Source organism: Anopheles aquasalis, chromosome 3, assembly GCF_943734665.1.
Source record: "Anopheles aquasalis chromosome 3, idAnoAquaMG_Q_19, whole genome shotgun sequence".
In the NCBI taxonomy this organism is placed as follows: Eukaryota; Metazoa; Arthropoda; class Insecta; order Diptera; family Culicidae; genus Anopheles; species Anopheles aquasalis.
The window spans coordinates 11,412,520-11,435,000 of NC_064878.1; the positions used below are offsets into that span (position 1 = coordinate 11,412,520).

The following is a 22,481-nucleotide window of genomic DNA, read 5'->3' on the forward strand; positions in this document are numbered from 1 at the left end:
TGCCCCGCGGAGTTATCTTGGCTGAGATGCAAAAACTGTTATCTCCGTTGCATCCGATAGCAACTTTAATTGGCCTGGAATAAGTTACGTGCCCGCGCATTTGTGTGTGTATGTGTGTTTGGTGAGCGTTGGTTTAACGGATAACGGAGGGAGCAAAAGAAGCAAGGATATCACGGGCAAGGATCCTGTGCAGCGTCGTCGTCATCGTCGTCGTGTCGTGTGTTCGGGAAGTATCGATAAAATAAAATCCTCTCGGGGGTGCGCCGGTGTTGGACTACGTTGGCCAACACGGTCCACACTTGTGTTTGCTTGTGTGGCGCGCTGTTTTCCGTTTCCGTGAATTGCATCCTCACAGGCCGTGCATTCGTTTTGTGAATAGTGTACCACTTTGTACAAGCAAATACCGTTCGTAAACTGCCGTAAGATTTCCCCGCCGGAAGCAGCAAGCAAAGAAGGGCAACGAGTAAGTGTACGCGAGGTGCGCGCGAAAACGCCAGATGGTGCTCGGAAGCGGGCCTCTTCGTCTATTTCGTTGAGGTAGTGGAGGAGACGACGGTGGGAAAGTAATCATCGCCGGAAAAGAGAATTACGCCAGATCCGGAGGAAGAACCGAGAGGTTGTGGTGGTATAGGATTCGGTGCCGTCTAGCGTCTCTCGCGGGTTAACTCTGCCTTGAATGAAGTGCAGGGAACGGCGGAAAAGCCGTTGCCAACGAGCGCCCCGAGCAAGACGCAGGCGAAGAGAAGGAGCGACGAAGCGGACGACGACAACATGAGCGCCAACGGTGCGAACGGTGGTAGTGGTCCAGCGCCACCGGCCAACATGAACCACCACACCACCGTGAACAACAATAACAACAACCATGCCAACAGCCGACACCAGAAGCTAGAGCAGCAGGTAAGGTGGCAAGGGAAAAGTAACGGATCTTTGCGTGTGAGGCAGAACTTTCGATTGTTCTGGCCGGCCCATAATAGAATCCGGAAGAACCGGAACAAACTTTTCGAATTCGGATCAAAGTCAACAAGGGCACCAAGGGTGCCATGGTTGCACCAGCTGGCCAGCGTCCTTCTTTGCCCCTCTGAACGGCTTGCTAGTCTTCGGTCTTCGTACGCAAATGTTTGGATGCGCGACCATCAAACACGACCCAAGTTGCCATGTTGTGTTGCTAGCCAGCGAGCCAGCCAACCAGCCCGATGACCGGGCAACTACGATGACGAGAATGTGTGAGAACGTGTGTGCGTTCTGATTTTGTGACCCCTTCCCGAGTCTACTCCGGTCCCGTGTTACCGGTTGCCTTGGCAAATGAGCACAACAGGACGACGGCGTACACACGTCGTGTATCCCGGGCGCTTCTCGTTCTAACGAACTGCACAGCACAAGGGTTTCGAGCTGCAAAATGAAGATTAATGTCTTGCTTTCATTGTAGCATCATGCCGTTTTAAACCGGAAGTTCATTGTGCCCGTCATAGCATTTTAATGGGACTGGAGCTGGTGGAGGTCCACGGACCGGGGGAGTATTGGCAATCGAGGTCACATTACGGTTCGATTGGAACCATTTGCGTGTCTCTGCACTCCCGAAGCAATAAGCATTCCATCCAAACGAAGCAACAACGAACACAATCGATGACTCATGGTCATCACCCCACCGGACGATTCGTCATCTGCCAATCAAAAAGAAGGGAGGGGGGGGGGGGCTGACACCATCACCATTTGACTCCGTGCACTGCACCTTCGGATCCGGTGATGACCTCAATGTTTGCTTACTTTAGTGTTTTATGTAACTACTGCCATGGCGCTAGGAGCCCCGGGGGGGAGTCTCCCGGAGTTCATCGAACGAAAAATAAACCGGGACAATGCACACAGCTGCATGCAAGCTTCTCGTTTCCCAAAACACCCGATTTCAACGGTGGTTCTGCATATTATATTCAATCGTTTGTCGCCATGCTATTTCGTAACTGACCGGGTCGGGTGCGCTTGGTTCTCTCGGGAGCGGGTAGAATGGATTTAGGTCGATCGTCTTCCTATCGTCCCAAAAAGCAATCCGCTTGGTGGTCTTGGTGGACCACCGGATTCAGTACAATCCCGGGGTCTCGATTGCCAGACTAGTACACTTGGCCATCAACCAACCTGTTTAATGTTGCCCATTCCTAACGGCTTCCAGCTCCCGTTGAACCTGCAGACAATCTCCATTAAGGAGGTCAGTTCAAATCGATTTCTACGTTTCGAACGTGAACGGTAGCGAGATTCCGGTTTGGCTCGTTGTGCTCACATCTTGGAGTACCGAAGGGGGAGGTACGGAAGCGCCACACATGCCGGACTTATTACTGCCTCCGGTGTTCCGGTGCGTTCTCTCATTACTCGCCGTCGTGCGTACACACTCTTATTCACTCTGCGCTTGTAGATCTGCTTTCTTTTTCTTCCAGCGCACACTGTTTTCTCCTCTTTTTACCATCTGTTGGTGTTTTTTCTAAATTTCGGGGGCATTTTTGTTGTTGCTTTTCTGAGCCTTTGCGCCACGGCAATGCTAATCAGGTCCGAGCAGTTGGCCGATCACGCGAAACGAGGTCTCGGACAAACTTTCGATACAGTTACGGTTCGACCGACGAAAGCATAAACAGAAGCATCAGCTTGCTGAGATTCCTCCAAAAAAGGGCAATAAACGGCGTTTCTATTCATTTTTCCCGTGGCTTCTGCGTGTACCGAAACCACCGCCGGTCGTTGATTGCGGAGCATAAATGCACCGCAATAAGCTGCTTAGCCCCCCAAGGCATTGCCGTTGCTTCCTGGCACGTAGCGCGACGCGAACAACATTTAGCGACGGATTTTTCGGCATTATTTGATTACGCAAAATGCTAAATCCTGCGGCATTTACGCGCACGAATATCTGTCGCTCTGGCTGCTTATTACAAGTGAGATGCGACGAATTAGTGGATCAGCCGTCATGTGAGCCGGCCCAGCGACACTCTCTGTGTCTTGTCTCTGTGCCGCATATCACATTACAGCCGGGCACCATTTGGCTCTCCCGGGGAAGCCTCTGAGCCTAAGGTTTTGCAGCTAAACGATGATTGAGCTGTTTACCGTCAAGTTTCAGCATCCATGTGTCGGCGAGTGGAGTGTATTTCGACTCTGGAAGACAATTTTCTATGGAACAGGAACGGGTGGGGAGGAGCTGTCCTGGTAGCGGTGATTTGGCACGTGTCTGACATTTCGAGTGTCGAGTGTGGCCGAGCGTGCACCACAAGTTTCGACAAATCATGGGCATCTCTGATTGCTGCCAGCATGACATCCTCTTTTTGATCCTCGTCCGACTGTTTGTTGCGTTGTCGTCTTGATGGAAAAGTTGTTCCAAACAAACACCGTATCACTCACCAGCGTAACGCCATCATTACTCTGCTATTTTCTTCTCGACGTACAATCAGTGATGTGATCAGACGGGTAGTAGATGCAGATTTGTGGACAGGACGACGACCATTATCATAATTTGCCACAAAAATGTTTGACATTTTTGCTAGCGGTCTAGTAGCACAATCACTCATGAGCAAACTCCGCTTGTTAGTCGGTTGATTTGGTTGAGCTCTCCACATTATTTCTTCTACCATCGTTTGCTCGAACGGTGTTTGGTATGTTTGCTAATCAATCATCATTAGAAATTTATTTCTACATTGTAAACGAATACGTGAAATCCCCTCCGTGAAGGAAAGTTCTGGAATCGCACGTCCTTCGCATACGGTGGAAGGAAATGTACTTCCTGTCACTTAACCGCGCATAAGTGTTCCAGGATGCTTCGGGGAAAACTATTTATCCGTTACCACCAATCAAACCAGCACGTTGCGTTGTTATTGCCAGGTGATGAATTTCCCAATTTCGTCGAATGAAACCACAACACTGAGACGCGTTGACGATGTGTTGTAAGGTTACAAAATCATGAAAACGGAAAGACAAGTAATAATCACTTTGGTCGATGTTAAGCAACACTGGATAATTGTTGGGTTTTCGAATCACAATCGATAAATGCTGCATTCTCTAAACTGTAGGCATTCTTAATGTGCGAGTAGGCTTAGCTTGAGTACGTGTCAAACGCAGCACAGTTTTGTTGCTAGGTTGACATAAAAAATAAAACGCTCCCCTAAGCATCAAGTTTACTGCTGCTACCTGTCCACCAGTCGCGATGGTGATAACACTCGAATTCATTTGCATAAAATAATTGACTTGCAAATGTTGTTTGATACAAACAAATTGTCACCAGGTGCGGACTGTCCTGCTATGCGTTGTTTTGTAGCTACTAGCAACGGTTTTTACTTTTACTAACGAAACGTTTTGCTAAACGTTTAGAAAATCGCCATAAATCAATAACTAGGTAGGTGCAGGCAGCTAACAAAACACTTTTCTCGGAAACAATGTTGGCTGATAATACGTGATTTGCTGGTTTTTTATTAAACGACACCACAAATGAGCAGACAACGTGAGCAGAATTACGTATCCAGCTTTTAGAGCGGAGCTAAGCTCACCTGTAGGCAAACTAATTAACGGCGGTGCCGATGGGTGTCGTAACATGACGAGGGTTGATCGATTCTCAGGACCTACGCCACCGCCACATTACCACCCTGCGTTCCCTGCGAGCTGGAGCAAACCTGGAACCTGTTCTGCCCTACGGCCAGTAACAGGATTGGCATTCTGTTGTACCGAAATCTACGAACCAACGCAACAAAGCTTCCTACACTTTGGTTTCACTCCTTCGGCAGGATATCGACCTCCGGACCGTTCTTGTTCGGGTCTGCGGACAAACGTGAAATTGTGTAAAATTCACAAACACCAAACGGGACCGGAATTACCCTCGTCTTGCCCAGCCGGCGGAAGAGCGAGATCGAGAATGGAATTATTAATTACTTGGCACGGCTGCTGAAGCATGCTGAAGTGCTGCTTATCTGGATCTGGGATTGTAAAAAAGCGGATTCCGGATTCGCAATCGACCGTTTAATTGTTTCCGCCGGCGGGATACCGTTTTCAGATTTCTGATATCCGGGCCAGTTTTATTGAGCTTGGTTTGGCAATCGTTCGCTTAGCTTTATGAAATGTTCGTGCACATTGGCCTTAGTTTGTTTCATAAAGTTGTTACGCTATTTTAAAAAAATACATTATCGCAGCTATACGTTTGTACGAAGCTTCATAGTTATGCGTGTTCCATAAGCAAGAGTGCCATATTCAGCAGTAATTAATATACCATCTCCGATAACACCCCTATAACAGTCAGCTCAATCATAGCGGTACCGGTGATTTCTCTAAAACCCGCAAACGCTCTTGCTAGCCTTTGAACAAGGACCAGGACGAAACATAAATGCCTTCCATTTCAGAGCATCACATACAGCACCAAATTAAAACATGCTGGTTGTTAATCAATATTTCAGGTTAGACAATCCCCAAACTAGCTAATAATATGAAGAGAGCTAGCTGGTAATGGTAAAGTTCAAAAGTCTAAGCCATAGTTTATATGGAGGCAAAAGAAATCCTTTTTTGGAATAGATGCTATCCGATAATGGTACATCATTTCGCTTCATATAGTAAGTTAATATAATAAGTCAGTTAATTTGTGTAATAGGTTCTCACAATATTAAGGGGCTTAATACCATCAATGGCGGGCCAAACGCCTGCGAGAATCTCCAGCCCATGAATCTGGTCCCATGAATATCGTATAGAACCTTTGCTTGATTCTCACTGGCAATGCGCAATCGGGCATTGATTTGAAGACTACTAGCTCACTAGCCAACCTTGGTAAAAGTGCTTATAAGTTCGAGGGAAAACATCTGGAGGTAGCGCTTTCACCTGCAACTGAACAATCGAATTCACAAATAAGTCAACCAATGAGGGCAGAAGAAAACTTACTTATCTACGCGCCAACGGAATTCAATTGCCAGATTAACGCCCAGTCGGGTTCGGTTGGGCTGCTGCCGGTTTTGCTATTTTTTGCTCCTTCGGAAATCGAATTCCCGTACTTTTTTTTTGCCTCGCCTCATCCCGATAGAAATGTGAACCCGATGTACGTACATCCGTGAAGCGGTTGGTAGAGTACGACACCTTGGTAGTGCTACGGGCGGCCGGTAGCGTAAAATATTCATAATATTCACCCTTCCTGTTACCTTGAGCCAGGGAGGGCCAGGTTAGCTGAGGGGATAGGTAGGAAAGGGCCACGCCAGTCACGTTTTTTGTACCATTTCCAATAAATGCGTGTGTCTGTGTGTGGTTGGATCAAGAGAAAAAAAAAATACGGATGTCGAACCACCGGCTCTACTAGACCGTTTATTATCTAGTACGGACTACACTAGTCCGCCCCGCCAGTTTGCCCTTCAGAGTCCTCCTAGGGAACTCACTAAAAATAGTTCCAAGTCGGTTGGAATCGAAATAAATTGAAATTATTAATTCACCCGCCTACGACACGCGGACAAAAGCAGGGTATGTGCGCGTCCTTTGCTGTCAAGGAAAGCCCCGGGAACATGGGAACAAACCGTCCGCAAGGAGAATAGGCGGGACAGATGGTATGGCTTTCGTAAGGTGTTCAATTGTGGGAAGAAAAAAACTGAAAAGCTTTGTAGCCAAGTAATAAACCCCTCCTGAACGCACGAGGTCGAAGGTTATGAATGCTAGGCCCACACCCGGTGCATGGTGCTGAACCGTTGGTGATGGCATTGAGCATACCTTCCTTTCCTGGAGACACACAAAATTCAATTAGAGTAAAGAGGGACTGTGATTCTTGTGACCCGGTAAAAACACTCTTCCAAAAAAAAAGGCAAGATACCGAACCCATCTTCATTTCAACAGGCAATCTTATTTGCTTTGCACACCTTTTTCTCCAAAACCAACCTTTCGGGGATGCAAATACATGTGAATATCACCCCCATATCACTGCCTGATGTGTAAGGCCTCTGGTTGTTGAATATTCCGTTTGAGTTTTGACCGTTTTTTTTTTTGTTGCTTCGCTCTGCCGACCGACCGACGTTGGATTTTTATGAGATGACTATAAGGCAGGGATGTCAGGAGGCACTGCAGAAAACATCGCCCGGACACGTCAGTGAAAAGAGAGCAAAACACTGTTTGACGCAGATCACTTTAATGGCGACGTGAGTGTCACTTACGTCGCACACTAGAGAATGTTCCATTTTCAGGCCACCACTAAATGGATTCTAGTGGTGGCGCCAAGTACGCCACTTGGCAGAACCGCGGCCACCAATGTATAAGTGTCCGCGTGGTGGCTGGTGAAGGTGAAAGATGTTTACTCGCCCTTTTCATCACACCGACGCAGACCGACGGGGACCATTTGTGCAAGGGGTCCGTAATTGGGGGCATGAATGGCTTCTGTGGTTTCTGTGGAAGGAACGTTGGATGGCCGGTTCTTTCTTAGCCTTGAGTGCCCTCCTCCTCCTCCTTCTCCTCCTCGACTGTGGGTATCGTCGGTAAAAGCAAACAGGAAGGCCCACAGTTGCTCACTTAATGGCCGGCGATAGTTTTTTCTTCTTCTTCTGGAGTGCAAGTTTGAGTTATGAGTCTTTAGATTCAGTTAGTCTGAAGTAGATTTATGATTCTTGAGGTAAATGGGACTTCTTCCCATTCAGGGAATTTAATTTGATATTTCTCTATTTATTTTTGCTTTAAAGTCCCCCCGGAATCGAGAAAATTCTCCCGAATGAGCTATCATGTATTGAATTCAATTAGTAATGAACTCCCAATTCCTTTGGGACAATAGAGAGGATTTATTAATGCAGACACCGTAACCTAGTTTGCGATCTTTACCACTAACTGGCCACATTATTCACCTTGTACCCACTGGACATTGTTTCGGGACACGTTGTTATTGAATATTGATTTGTCATTGATTGATTCAACGAACTGGTTGATTGGATTAAGAGATATAGGTATTAATATTGGAGCAGTACCAGTCGATCATGGCCATAGTCTACAAGTCAGCCCTGATGTACACAGTAACTGTTCAATTATTGAACCCATCTAACCGCCGTTTTCTATTAAAAGCACGGGATCATTCAACGAACCCATGTTCGTATAGTGTAGTTTGCTAAATACTGCCACAAATTCAAAAGAGGATCCACAGCGACTGCATTCGATGCTGATGCTGGCACGGAATCGATCGTGGTCGAGTGACGGTGGAACCAAACACTCGCTCGTGTTCTCCAACAGAACCATTGCGCTTGTGGCCGTTCTCTACCACTCTTTCCGCTGTGGCATCGTTTTTTTTTGAGTATCCTTTCGAGTGGAGCATAAATCAATCCACCTTCTCAGCCACGGATCCTGCACCCTGGTCTCTGCCGGTCAGTCAACAAGCCAGCAAGCGAGTCTCGTTACCGACCTGCCCGATATGGGATTACGGTGAATTGGATCCGTTATCGTCTGGTTTGGAGCTAATGTTAAACCGCTCCGTTATTTGCACGGTACGGCATACGACGGAGAGAACGACCTCTCGTATGCTGCTGAGCATACGCGGTTCTGCTTCTCGTGCCTTGCGCGCACACCAGCGGAGGGCAAAAGCATATTAAATGGAACCGGCGCCGTCACCGTGGCCGTCGGTAAATATAATTCTTTCCGTAAATGTATTCCGCTGGGAATAACACGTGTTTTGACGTGGCGTTTAATAATCCTGATTGACTGTTACAGTACTGGGTTGGTAAAAGAAAATAGAAAATGTTTTCATTTTATGTTCTGCAAAATGCTATTTTACTTAAAGCAACTCGCTCTCTTCCGTGGAACAGACTTTAGAAGCCACGAAGTATCAGAATCCCTTTTTTATTTTTTCCCACAGTTGCTTCAGTTGAGACACACAGAATCGCTTAATTCCATTGTTACGCAATGTCACCATTGTGCGACAATTGTGATTAAACAAATTACACCTCCATCAGAAACTGACCCTAGCGGAGTACGCACGATAAAAGCCATTCGTCAACCATTTAACGACAAAAACCACACCACCACCACCTCGAACGGCCCCTTTGGCGCTGATTAGAGCCAAAGGGGCCAAGATCGATCGAAGGCACGGCATTGTGCTCAACGGCGATTCGACGCTAAACTCTGAAAGCTCCAAAAAGCAGTTCGACTATATAGGGCTACCGTATAAGCTCATTAGCATCATCCCGGAGGGCTGGTTGGTCCGCCGGTTTTATGTTGCCAACAAGGGCTTAGCAGTTGGTCCGGTGGCCGGCCAGTTGTCCGAATTCGGTGCCGGTCAACGGTGACTATAAACGCAACATTACAATTAACCTCGATTGACCCCGTGGCCATGTGAAGGTCCGTGGAGAGTCCAGCGAGCCAGCGAAGCGGCCCGAAATTCCGCAGTCCTTATGTCGCCGTCGGGTATAAGCTTCATCCACCACTTCATCGTAGCCTTTTTTTTTGCTGCACCAAAAAAAAAATAGAGTGTTGAAACAATGACGCATTGCCTGCCGGGGGATGGGGGCCGAATGGCGTGGTCCCACACGTGGGCCACTTGGCGCCTCCATCGTGCCGTTGGCGCTTACTTTAATATTCTCTTTTCCCAGTTCCACAGCCCAGGAAAGATGCATCCCTCTGATCTCGGATGGTACCGTTTTGTGGTGTCCCCTGCTGGAGTGGCACCGGTTGACCTTGGTTTCCATTCCCTTGGCGTGGGCTTCCGGCGAAGGATGCGCTACGCTCGTAGTTCGTGTGCAACGAGCCGAAAACGGATTGACTAACAGCGGGGCGAAGCATCATGGCGTGGTGTGAACCGGGCTACACCTAAAGCCCCAGATAGTGCCGGAGCGAAGGGCATACGATTAAAGATGGAATACTGAGAATAGCCGCACGCTTTCCGGGTAAAGTCATAAAAGCAAGAGCGCCCACGGGGTCCACCATTCGTTGCTCGGGTGCTGAGGACGAGGACGAACGACTATGCGCTGCTGCGGCATTCGTCTGCACGAGCGGAGCTTTGCTATCAAAACCGGTGCTGTGCGCCAAATTAAAAGGCAGCAGGAGCAGGATGTGGTGCGTTGCATAAGACATGACGCCGCGTGGTTTGCGGTGGGGAAGCACTAAAAATAATCTCGTGCATGCATTTCGCGCAAAAATACAAACATAAAGCACAACGGGCACGGTGATGACTAACTAGCCCCTTCAACTACTGCTGCGCCCTTCCTGCGTGCCCGCCAATGCCGAAGCAAAAAGGGAAAACAAGAGGAAACAGTCTGATCCGACAAAAACCAACACCAACGACCGTCGTAATTATGCGAAACGGAAGAAACAGAAGTGGTGGAGGAAACGCGCAACAATGCTGAAGCAAAGTTTTTGAATCCTTTTTCCATGCTCCCGGTTTGTTTGTTTTTTTTTTGTTGCCAAAGCTTTCGTAATTAATTGCACAAAGTTTTATGGTGTTCCCCGCGGTGCATCACCATTTTGCGCTGCATAGCTTGGCTATTGTTTGGCAATGCACAACGCCCAGCTTTGGAGTGTGGTTTACACAGACAGAAGTTGTAATACTATTTTACGTAACTATTGTAATTACGAAGAGAAACACTCTTTGGCTATTCAAAATAATGGTTTGATTGGGTTTTTCGAGAGTTTGTTTGAAACTTTTGTTGTTACAAACACTTCTCACATCAATCTAACTGTCAAATCGAAGGTCACTCAAGTGGAACTTTTGTGTTGGATTACCAATTCGAAGTGTGAGTGAGCCATGAGTTAGGGATTGTTGCCTAGTGACGTAAGTCGATTCGTCCTTGATTGCAACTCATCTTATTTAGTCACAACGTTTGCTGCGTTTTATAACCATTTTAAAGCAACATGGTACGAACCCCAGAAGTGCTTCAACATCCGCCTGCCAAAATGATTATGGTTGTCGCTGGTCGCTGTAGGAAATCAAAGGAATTCCAAGAACACGGTACACGGAAGCACAGCAAATGGCAACACCATACCGGTCCCACGTGTGAGCTTCCCACAGCTCGCCCATGCGTGTGTAACGAAGCACTCGCTGGCTTCGCACCTGCTTCCGCCGTTGTGCCTTGGTATCCGCACGGGAAAGCTTGACGGTGGTCCCTTATGGACACCGCTAGGTTGTGGGATTCATTTTCCTTCCTTTACGTGCTCATGAAGAGACACAAACACCTCCGCTCTCTCCGCTCGTCAGCGTCACCTCCGATAGCTCCCCTTATTCCCTGCGTCCGGTTGTCTGGATCGAAAGGGTTTTACAAATTCACACACCTGCCATACCTACCACACGTTAAAGCCACGCACACAGACAAGTTGAACAGTCTCGGAGGAAAGGCAGCTTGGGGATTTCCGTGGTTTTCCGCTTTCGTAAGAAGCACCTTTCATCACGTGGCTTTTCACGACCGAAGCACCTCTTCCCCCCAACCATCGCGCATAGCGTTTCTTCGGTTCTCTGTTTGCCTGATCTCCGGTAGCGTGTTACCAGCCACCAGTCTTGACTTTGAATGGCCGTTTGTCAGTCCATTCACTAGCGACCTCTAGAGAGAGCGTTGACAAGAGTGGTGTGTGATGTATCCTTCCTTCCTTCCCTGTGGTTAAGCGCGTAACCTTTTAGTTTTTGTTGGACTTGGCCCCAAGGCGGGGGGCGTGGGGAATTGAAGAGCCAACTCAAAGCACACAATACCCACTCAGTCATAAGGTGCCATGATGGGGGAATTTGCCATAAATCCTTGTTTTGACTACGCTCGAGCGCTTTCTCTCTCATTCTTCGTTTTTTTTCTTCTCGTTAGCATGCTCGTTATCCGTTGATCAGTGTTTGTTTAAATTTCGAAAATGTGTGTACTTTGCGCGGTGCGCATTAAAGAGGTGATCGATTAGTTAAACCTGTCCGCTCTAACGATGCTTCACTGTCTACCAGCAATGTTTGCCGACGTCCTTACCACGCCTGGTTGGATTAAAGGGAAGGAGGGAATATTGTAACAACATCAGAGTACCCATCCGGCTTTTGCGGCATCCTTTGATCAGCAAAACGGAACCATTGCGCTATCCCCGGTAGAAGGCGACACGCCTGTCGATTGTGGCTCCCAGCAACGTGACAAGCAGCAGCGGCCGTAGCAGCAGCAGCCAGTCCAGCGGAAACAAAATGATTATTCATGCCGTGTTCGCTGTGCGCCGCCGTCGGATGTCGGTGCAAATCCATCCAGCATTCTGGATCGATGCTGCCGCAGGAAGTGTTTTCTATCCATCCGCTGGCCGTATTTTGTTCCTTGAAAATGTGCTGCAAACACAACACCGACAAAGCCCTGTTCTGTCCGGGTGTCACTGATTGGATGGATGAGACTGAGCTTGTTGCCGTTGCCAAGGAGGGGGTACATTCGGTTGATGCGATGTTTATGCTTGGCGTTCTCCGTTTATGCTTCGGGTATGATTCTTTCTTTCGCGAGAAAATTGTGTGCAATATTTATCAGTCTAGAAACGACGACCTCTGCTCTTAAAGCACTTCACAGTACGCTAGCAAGCGATTTGTCAGCGTTAAAATTAAGCGTTCCTGATGACACTGGTTGCTTTGCAGCCATGCTGTTCACGGCTTACTGAGGTAGCCATGCATATTAAGCCAAGGGCTTCTTTTAATGACAAGAGCTACTAGATTTCTCAACTAAAATAATGAAACCGTTTTTAGTTATTCCCAAATGGATAAAGAATGATAATTTAAACCAACGTGTTTCCACAACCTCACGCCAGCTCTCAAATGAATGAAAGGGATTAACAGGAGAAATAAAACCACGTGGTGATATTTCCCAGGTGGTTGCTAATTCCCTCACCGCCACATCATTTTGCCATACCAGCCAGCGTGGTTCGATTTACAAATCTGCACACCGTTGCAGCAACAAATGGAGCAACCACGACCACGACGACCCTCCCCTACCCATTATCATTATCGACCACTGGCTAATGTGTATGCATTGCACCATTTTCCCAACTCGTCCTCGGGAAACGGTGCTATCTTTCTGGCAGCTCCCTCAAGTGTCCTCCCGCCAATCGTATTGCCACCGTTCACGTGCGAAGCGAGCACCCGTTGTTTGATTAGCTAATTGCAGCATTTTCACCGACACATTCCGAGTGCTACATGAGTGTGACACAGAGGAGTACCGATCCGAGGAGGCTTCGTTGGTTTACATTCCTGTGAAGCAGAGTATATAGCGCTTTGTCTGTTCGGTCGCGTTTGCCTGGTCTGCTATGTTGCTATAGCACTGTATGATTCCTGCGATAAGCGGATTTGTTTACGGTACATCGCCATTCGCATAGGATTAACTCGGGGGCAATATAACTTATGGGCTTACGGAATATTTGCATTCCCTCCCGTTGCAGTAAACACTCTGTTTAATTTAATTTGCAATTTACAGCCGTGTCAAGCTAACTCCAACGACGCTGGTCGAGAGCTAGTTCCACTTTGACCTCATTAATAGGAAGTCAGGAAGAAGAGGAACATACTCAGTGTGTGAACACATTAGCTAGCGACTGTGAATCCATGCAAATGAGACGCTCGAATTATGTTGAAGGCTTGTGGGCTAATTGGTAATGCCTTTTGTGGGGGACACCCGTTTGCAGCGAGTTGGTATGGCCAAGCCGCAAAGTCATTGTAGGATGAATAGCAAAAGGGTAACGGGGGAAATGTTGGTTTCTATGCGGACTCAATGGATACCCTCACTGTGCATTCATGTGCTGCTAGGTAGTGATCACTAAAGTCAACTAATGGCGGTTGCGCGGATGCTCTCCTTCCATTTCCACAGCGCCAGCTAATGGAGGCCTACATACGCCAGAAACGTGCGACGCCCGGTATGGTGCAAGCAAGCGATCTCCAGCTCGTCCGGCCCATGTCGGCCGTCAATCGGAATGGTCGCGAGGTGCACGCGTACGATGGGCCGATGCAGTTCATGATGTCACCCACCAATCCGGATCAGATCATCACCACCACACCGGTCATACCGGTGTCGGGGGCCACTGGAACGACCGGGCCTAATATTAGCTCCAAATCCCACACGACGACAACACCAACATCCCCGTACAGTGATTGTAAGTATGAGCAAGGTTCGCCAGGCACTCCAGAGCGATCGATGTCACTTGCAATGCCTTTTAATCCGTTCACTGGCCGTCTGTTCCATTTGCAGCCACGTTGGACAAGCTAACACCGTCGTCACAGGACAGCGAGGACGAGGAGAGCACCCCGGTCGATGTGTTACCACTGCCGTCCAGCACGAAAGGTCCCCATGGTGGTGGTGGTGGTGGTACGGCCGCGTCCTTACTTTACGATCGATCCGGTCAGGCCGACCAGCTGCTCTCCCACTCGGCACCGATTTCGCCCGCGCTCAACAACAACAATAATCACCATCACCGCAACAGTAGCAGCAGCGGGAACGTAAAGGGCACGGAGGAACCCGGCTCGCCACCGAGTGGCGGTGGTGGCGGTGCGCCCGACACCGAGGGTGATGTTATCGGGCCGATCGAACAGTGGGTCACGCAACCGGCCGCCCAGGGCGTGCTGTACAAGTGTCGAATAACACGCGACCGCAAGGGCATGGACCGGGGTCTGTTTCCCATCTACTATCTGCATCTCGAGCGTGACTACGGGAAGAAGCTGTTCTGTCTCGCCGGTAAGTCGCGCCAAATGGCCCCATGTCCTTCCCCATGGGGACGACCACTAATTGTCGGGTTGGTTTGTTGGTTTGCTGTTGCAGGTCGCAAGCGGAAGAAGAGTAAAACCTCCAACTACATCATCAGCTGTGATCCGACGGACCTGTCGCGGCAGGCCGACGGTTTCGTGGGGAAGCTGCGCTCGAACGTATTCGGCACGACATTCTTCGTGTACGATAGTGGCACCAAAAACGATATCGACACGACACCCCGGCTCGATCTAGCTGTCGTGATCTATGTAAGTATGGTGCGTGGTCTGGCCATGCATCCCATGTCCCGCCGGTTTACACATACTGGCCGTCCGTCTGTCGGTCCGGGGGATTTGTAATTCAATGTCTCTCTTTTTTTTGTTGTTGACAGGATACGAACATACTTGGCTTTAAGGGACCGCGAAACATGACAGTGCTCCTACCCGGCATGACGGAGGATGATCAGCGTGTGCAGATTAGCTCGGTCGATGGTCAACAGGGACTGCTGGACTGCTGGAAGTCGAAGGTAAGCCCCCCACCCCCCAGTGGAACTCATTACAGCTCATTGTAAACGGACTGTTAATCGGCTCGGTATCGTGCAGCGGGGGATTAGCCAATTGTTATGTTTTAATCAAAGTCTAACAACACAGCACAGCAAACGAAAGGCGAAACCGAGTATTCCCTTACGGCCAGCCACGGCTCTCAACTTTGCCATCCTTATTTCCCGAAAAGTTGTTACCGAATTGTTAGCCTCCCTCGCGCATCTCACCCTTACGGGCCGTTCCCCCGATCGGTTTCGAATGTCAAGTGGATCAGCATGTACCGGCATTATTATTTGCTTACATGCGAAAAGGGATTATTTGTCCTTTATCGGCCGGCGCCTCCGGGGGGGGGGGGGGGGGGGGAAAGGATACGCAGAATTGGACCGTTTTCCTGCCATCCTTTTTCTGCACTCCGTGCGCTTGTGGCGTCTAGCGATGAATTTATCCGGGCGCACTCTCTGCTGGTGAAGCAGAGCACACAGGTGTGGATGGTGTGGACATGTGGAAACCGAAGCAGGCCGTGCTGTAACGTGCGCCCTTGTCAACGACAAGAAGCAGAGGTTGCTCTGCCGCTGCCATTGTCAGTTGTTTTCATCGTCATGGCGATGAATCGATGCCGGTCGGGGGGGGGGGGGGGGGAGGGGGGGTAGTTGCCCGTCGGGCATTATCATCATTATCATCCTGCCAAGCCGGTTGTAAGCGAAGCCCATCCCAATTGTGCCTGTGCATGCTGTCAGGAGGGGATAAAAGTTTCACGATCGACCACTTCACCGTAATCATCGCCCAAAGCCACAACCGATAAGCCGGTATGGCCCGGGCGCCGAGGTGGGTTACGGTTTGATACTTTTTTCGAGCTAAACCCCCTCCGAAGGAGCAACGGTAGTGCCACTGCCTGTTGACCAAAGCGGTGCACAGTTTGTAACATTTATTGAAAGATAGATAGAGATAGAAAACTGAAAATTTGTTTTTACCTGAAAGTTGTAACAATTTCGCCATCGGCCGAAACACACGTTTTACGCATAAACGCGGAGTCAAACGGCAAGCCTTCTGGTTTGAGGAGCAGCAGGTTGTGGCAGTAAAATTTCCCACAAAATGTTTACCACATATTACGGTCACGTCCCATTCCTCGGGACCCATTATTGGCCCACTAAGCGAGCGGTTTGTTGATTACCCATGTTTCGCACGTTAAACTCCACTGTGCTCTGCCTGTACCATTTGCCCCCGGCATCTACGGTCACATCATCCGGGAGATATAAAAAGCCCGTTTCTTATTGGTGACCTCGGCAGATAGAGAGAGAGAGAGAGAGAGAGAGAGAGAGAGAGAGAGAGAGAGAGAGAGAGAGAGAGAGAGAGAGAGAGAGAGAGAGAGAGAGAGAGAGAGAGAGAGAGAGAGAGAGAGAGAGACGGGGATGATACCGGTGTTTGAGGTTTGTGTGCGAAAGATGGGATAACAGTTTTTGACGGGTTGCGTCTGGCAAGGTATAAAGCAACAGCAAACCTCTGCTCCCCGGAGGGAGATGGTCCTCTGTGTGCGAATCGATTGATTTATTAGACGACCGAAACCACACCGGTTGGGTTTGGTTTTGTTGGTTCGGAGCAAAACTGGGAGAATGCATAAATAATATGCATGGGAAACTTTTTTGATAATTCTCATTGGGAGAGTAGACGGTGGAAACTCACTCGAGGCCATGGTCCGTTTTTATGGGTTGTTTTGAATCTGCAGTAACTGCGAACGAAACTTTTAAAGATCTAGTATCCATTGTGTCGTTTTCGCTACTGTAGAGGCCAAAGTTGGTGGTACAGCTCATATCACAGTAGCAACAAATTTTAATAGTTGCTACAGAATCTCGCAAAAGAACCAAAGATACCGATGTTTGGAGAAAAATAGAGTGATCAGGCTTTACAGGATCTTCACTAAACCAATTAAGTTCAATTCACAATGATCGATAACGTGCGGTCGTAAAACCTGGTAATATAAATAATTAATTTCGTTGTGAAACTTATACCATTCGATGAGCCTCCATTGGGTAATTCCATTGCTATAGCTCAGCAATGAACTGTTCGTTAAGCCTTACAGCTTTTCCTTGGCAGCTTTCCAATGTGTTAGGCGCTAGGTCATGTACCAGTGTTTGAGTTAATGACTTTCCGGGCTTGCAGGGAGCGGAGTCCGACCTCAACCAAGGATGTCTGCGCGCGTGTCCTTAATAGCTTCTGCGTAACAGAAAACACACCCCAGCTGATGAGGGTTGGCGTGCCTCGCGATACCCCAATGACTGGTCAGTTTTGATGGTGTTTGTGTTGTTTGCGCTCCTTACACAATAGCGCGGGGTCGCCCTTTCGCAGCGTATTGTTTGCCCACGCTTGCCGGGAACGGCATCACCATCATCAGCTTCATAACTTCGCGTCGATAAACTTTTCTCTCGCTTGGCTTACTACTTTCAGAACATGGACAATGTCGTCGAGCTGCACAACAAGACGCCCATCTGGAACGATGAAACGCAATCGTACGTGCTGAACTTTCACGGTCGCGTCACGCAGGCCTCGGTGAAAAACTTCCAGCTCGTGCACGACTCCGATCCGGAGTACATCGTGATGCAGTTCGGGCGGACGGCTGACGACATCTTCACCATGGACTTCCGGTATCCGCTGTGCGCGTTCCAGGCGTTCGCCATTGCCCTCTCCAGCTTCGACGGTAAGCTTGCCTGCGAGTAGTGCGAGTGTTTTGCGCGAACGCGCCGTAAAGGAGAGGCGAACCAAAGTAAATTACTGCCACGTCGATCTTCTTCGTTCAAACACTCCCTTTACGCCATTTTACGGTCACCACGGGGGAAGGCGGAAGGAAGGCAGTAGCATTCGCTCGGTATAAGTAGCATAATCGAAAAGTGTTATACGACACACTGAATGGCATGATGGGCTGACTCTCACCACGAGGTAGCTGTAAATTAGGTTTTATGCGTTGTTTGTGGGGAAGAAGAAACAATAGTGATGTGAGAGAGTGAAACCATATGTGCTTCGCTGCTGCGTCGGCAATGGAAGGCTTTTGTAGGTTTAAGGCTGAGAATGCTGGTGTTATTTATTGAATGAGCAAAGTTTAATTACGTGGACAAGACAGCACACCGTGTGACCAACGGTGCTATCGAACATTGATCGATGCGTACAGCAGCCGGCTAATGAAGGTATTTATTATTAAAGTTGGAGAATTCTGACAAAAAAGGTTGGCGGTGGCAACAGTGGATGGCGAGGGTAGATGGACAACTTTCTGATTGATGATGTACGCTCCAAAGGCTCTAATGAAAACTTTCCACGAATGATTGACAATATGGCTCAACGGAGCAGAGATGATGCTCCCTTCGGAAGTAAGAAAGCGTCCCATTCCCATGACAACAGGGATGTACTGTTCACAAAATACTCATCGCAGGTGCAGAAACCAATCGAGCAAAACACCTGGCAACCAATCGCGAGCCGATTATACAACAGGAGAGCATTAATGAAATGGGCTCAGATCGCACCTCAATCAAAACAAGATACAAGGTACCCTACTAGTAGCGCATTGCGACACGTGGTGAACGATAGTAGCGCATAAATGACGGATAGAGGATAGGCCAGTTACCAATCAACGGAAAGCGATAGAAGATTGTTTGCACTAGCTATTGAGACAAAAGTATTGTACGCGTTTAGGTTTGAAGTGAAACACAAGTAAAAGGTTGTGTGCCGTAATCAAAATGAGGAGAGGAAAGGCGAAGTTGTACCTAAAATATTCAAAAGAAACTAGTGAAAAGGCGTAACGACTAGCGGCAAAAGTAACTAATGATTGGTTTTAGTTGCCTGTTGATGCGACTTTTTGAAAGACTCTTCGACCGTCTGTTGAGGTGAAATTTGGTAGCAAAACTTAAAAATAAGTTTCAACCTTAGGGTGCTAGGGACAAAATTATTTATAATTGCTTCTCGTTGGACCCTTCTTGCGCAAGACCGTCGTCAACCGTTTCAACGGCTAGTGCTCTCTATTTGGCCTAAAACAGAAGGTGCGATAGTAACTAAGCTCATCCGTGGTTAGAACTACAGCAAGCTTTTCTGCCTTATCAACATTAGACGTGATTCAGCGCCCTTGAAAAATCCACTGTGCGCTAGTGCGACGATTTCGTTCTTTACAAAACCGCTTTTCCATTAGATTGAAGTTTTAAACGTGTATGAGATAGGAAGGTAAATTAAAAAAAAATACGATATTTCAATTCATAGTTGATTTGCACGATGTGTGTCAACTCAATTGCACTATAAATAGGAGCCCAAAATTGGCCGTACGCAGTCGGATTCGATTCGGAATCGTTTCGTCTCTCAACCACACGAAGTGCCCAGCAATGTAGTTAATTTTATACTGTTTGATTAAAGGAACGGGCTTTGATACTTTTACACGGATAAAATGGAGGCTCAAACCGCTCACAATAGGTTGATATTATAAGTTTGAACGTGCACAGGTGTGCTTGTGTGTGCCTGCGTGAGGTTTGCTATAAATTAGGATTTCTCCAATTTCGATATTGGCGCCGTATGCTGTAGCTGCTAGTATATTAAGTTTTACCCGCCGTGACACTGCTTTGTGATAAACATGCTCACTAAACATTAAACGCTTGCAAGGAGGAAGAGACATGATTAGAAATGTTCTCATGGAAGTTAAGAAAAAGATTCCGTATTGCATTGATTTCAGCACGAACGACGCGACAAGATCCTTTGGCAATCATAGGTTTTGTGTTGCTGCTCAACCAACCATCCATTTCATTCTGTTAATTAAGTGACAAAAGAGAAAGAGGGAGAGAGAGTGTACGTGCTAGTGCCGGCTCGATGTTTAGTATGTAATTTAACATAAAAGATGTCGGATGTGCGGTTACGGGGAACGCCGGTGGTCGTGCAGAACAAGAGCCTAACTCTGTTTCCATTGGTTGTCCAAGGAATAAAGTAACAGTCCATGTGGCTAGAAGCAAACAGGCATGCATCTGAACTCAACTACTCAACAAAACATAAGTTAACAAGTCTAGTCAGTGGAATTTGGAGAGAAATCCCGGTGAAGGAAAAAAAGGGGCATAGTAAATGTAAGTACATTATTAGCGACCGCAAACGTGCGTCAGAATCGACTAGGGGCGCAAGAAGTATCATACAACACTTAGGACTAACAATTGACGATGTATTCATGTAGGAGCTAACTAAGGAAATGGTAAAAAATCCACCCAGCTAAGAAGAGAAAGTTTGTTAATACTCCATTTCGGTGAATGGATGGTACTTTGAGAGCGCACGCTGGATGAAGGCAGCCGTGTCGGTCTTTTAGAACGACAGCCGTTCCTCCTCAGAACGAGGAGAGGTAGATTGTAATTTGCGTGAAATTTTTGCAGCGGTAAATTAGGTTTTGAAATAAATTAGGAATTCAAAGAAACTGGCTCTCCAGCGTGGAGTGGCGGGGCATCGCGCCACTGGAACAGAGATAATAAATGGTTTGGAAGGTGAAAACCGATGGAAAGCGTTTAATCACTTATCAGACCTTTGTTTAGACCGAGTTAAGATACTTGAGGGGCGCTACTTTCCCACTCACCGTGGGTCGCTTCTGCAGTGCCTCTACCTCGTTACGATAGCGCAGCAACACTTCGGAACAGCGCAAACGCAGCTCCTCCACGGTTTGCGGTTCTTCATCGAAGCGCTGCGGTTCCGGATCGATCATCACCAGTGGCTCCATCCGGCCCAGTGCGTTTTCCGCAATGGACGCTCGCAGCTCGTTCCGCGTTGATGTCTCGATGGTGGATTGCAGCTGCCCGTGCAGGGTGCGGTTCTGTGCGATCAGCTGCTTCGTGTTACGGCTCTGCAAGGTACCACCCCCATTGCCACCGTCCTGGGATGCTTTCAGCTCAGCCGAAATGCGCCGCCGTAATTTTTCATTTTGGCTTCTAAGCTGCGAGATGGTCAACGATAATCGCTCCAGCTCGCTGCCGGACGATGAACTGGCCGACGAAATCTTGGTCGGTTTGTTGCGAATACTTAGCGCCCGGTCCGCATACCGGAGCGTACTCAGTGTCTCTTCGATGTTGTAGTTTGCCGGTGAAACGCAGGCCAGCATCAGCGTGATCGAGTTACCACCGAGCGAGTTCTGGAGCAAACGGGTTAGCTTCGAGTCGCGATACGAGACGAATGTTGTCTTTGCAGATTTCGACGATGGTGCCGCACCGATCGAGGCAAGCGTCGAGATCACGTTACCGAGGGCTAGCAGGGCTTTGTTGATTTGGATCGTCTCACGCAACCGATCACCGGAAGCGTGGGATTTTTTGGTCCGCTCCGAGCCGGCCAAATCGACAAAGTGCAGCTTGGCGATGGTCACTTTCTCGTCACCGTCCGTACGGTGCCGTTTGCGTACCATCACGGTAAAGATGGTGTGGCTGCGGTTCGATTCCTTGTTCATACTGGTCGGTGCCATAGCACGGCAGCTGGCCCCCCTTACCAGCCACCGAAACGTTTCCTCCGCACTCGAAACGGGCACCTCCGTCAGCCCCGGCACAATGATACCGCAGGAACTTTCGCGTATACCGACCAGCCGTTCGTACCGGGTCCGGTGTGAAAACAGATCGTACACATTCTCCTGGTAGATCTCCATCAACGAACAAACCACACGGTAACTCGTATCACTCTCCTCCGACGGTTCCAGTGTGGCCGCTCCGTTGACCACCTTGAAAATGTCCAGCAGCGCACGGGGCAGAATGCCACTGTCGGCAGTCAGATGACCATCGAACGATGTTCCGATGGTGTACGTTTTACCCGAGCCGGTCTGACCGTAGGCCAGGATGCACACGTTGTAGCCCTCGAACAGCTTCAGCACCAGGCGGCGCACGGAACGCTCGTAAACTTCCGCCTGGGACGCCGCTGGCCCGAAAACTTCGCTAAAGGTGAACTCTTCACAGTCGCGGGCCACCAAACGCGGACCATCGGGCGATGGTTGCGTGACGACACTCTGGCATCCTCGTGCCTGCTCCTGCTCCGAGAGTGGCCGTATGCGCACCGCAACCTGCACCGTTTCCGGTACCGATGCCATGCGGTATGAGGCGAATGTTTCGCGTTGGATAATACTGCTGCTACGTGGTTTGGAATTTTGGTGGCCCAGATTGATGCCTGACGAGTAGCCGAAGATTATAAGAAAGGGGGGAAAAAGCCACAAAAAAGCGATTGATTTCGAAATGCACCAGCAATGAATTGGGAAGATTTAACGGAATGACAAACGAGTTTTTGAATACCGAAGCCTGCTTTGGTGTAACGCTGTTACTTGAGTAAGGAATATTTTAAGAAAGAAATTATTAAAAACGAGCAACGCAAA

General features: G+C 48.5%; 3 protein-coding genes across 4 annotated transcripts in view; 1 reads left to right on the top strand and 2 right to left on the bottom strand.

The window, feature by feature from the left end:
* Positions 1–27: 27 nt before the first annotated feature.
* On the top strand, positions 28–20,639 carry LOC126574735 (protein king tubby). Its single transcript, XM_050235082.1, has 6 exons — positions 28–897; positions 13,731–14,013; positions 14,109–14,591; positions 14,676–14,869; positions 14,992–15,126; positions 17,585–20,639. Exons 1-6 carry the CDS (start codon positions 772–774, stop codon positions 17,852–17,854), a joined length of 1,491 nt encoding a protein of 496 aa, XP_050091039.1. The 5' UTR covers positions 28–771; the 3' UTR covers positions 17,855–20,639.
* A 20-nt stretch (positions 20,640–20,659) lies between these two features.
* LOC126574734 (chromosome-associated kinesin KIF4-like) lies at positions 20,660–22,273 on the bottom strand. The gene has a single exon (XM_050235081.1). The coding sequence runs from the start codon at positions 22,200–22,202 to the stop codon at positions 20,673–20,675; it is 1,530 nt and encodes a 509-aa protein (XP_050091038.1). The 5' UTR covers positions 22,203–22,273; the 3' UTR covers positions 20,660–20,672.
* Positions 22,274–22,292: 19 nt separating this feature from the next.
* The window catches only part of LOC126574736 (cell division control protein 45 homolog), a 1,769-nt gene continuing 1,580 nt past the window's right edge, over positions 22,293–22,481 (bottom strand). The window contains exon 3 of one of the 2 annotated variants that reach the window (XM_050235083.1): positions 22,293–22,429. The gene's annotated coding sequence lies outside the window, so the exon portion shown is untranslated. The remainder of the gene's footprint in view (positions 22,430–22,481) is intronic. The other variant, XM_050235084.1, reaches the window with a different exon arrangement.

Bases quoted from the DNA above. Each gene is read 5' to 3' on its own strand.
- LOC126574735 (XM_050235082.1), top strand. From the start codon at position 772: ATGAGCGCCAACGGTGCGAACGGTGGTAGTGGTCCAGCGCCACCGGCC. The intron at 14,592-14,675 runs GTAAGTCGCGCC...TTGCTGTTGCAG, and splicing joins GAAGCTGTTCTGTCTCGCCG to GTCGCAAGCGGAAGAAGAGT. The intron at 14,870-14,991 runs GTAAGTATGGTG...TGTTGTTGACAG, and splicing joins ATCTAGCTGTCGTGATCTAT to GATACGAACATACTTGGCTT.
- LOC126574734 (XM_050235081.1), bottom strand. From the start codon at position 22,202: ATGGCATCGGTACCGGAAACGGTGCAGGTTGCGGTGCGCATACGGCCA.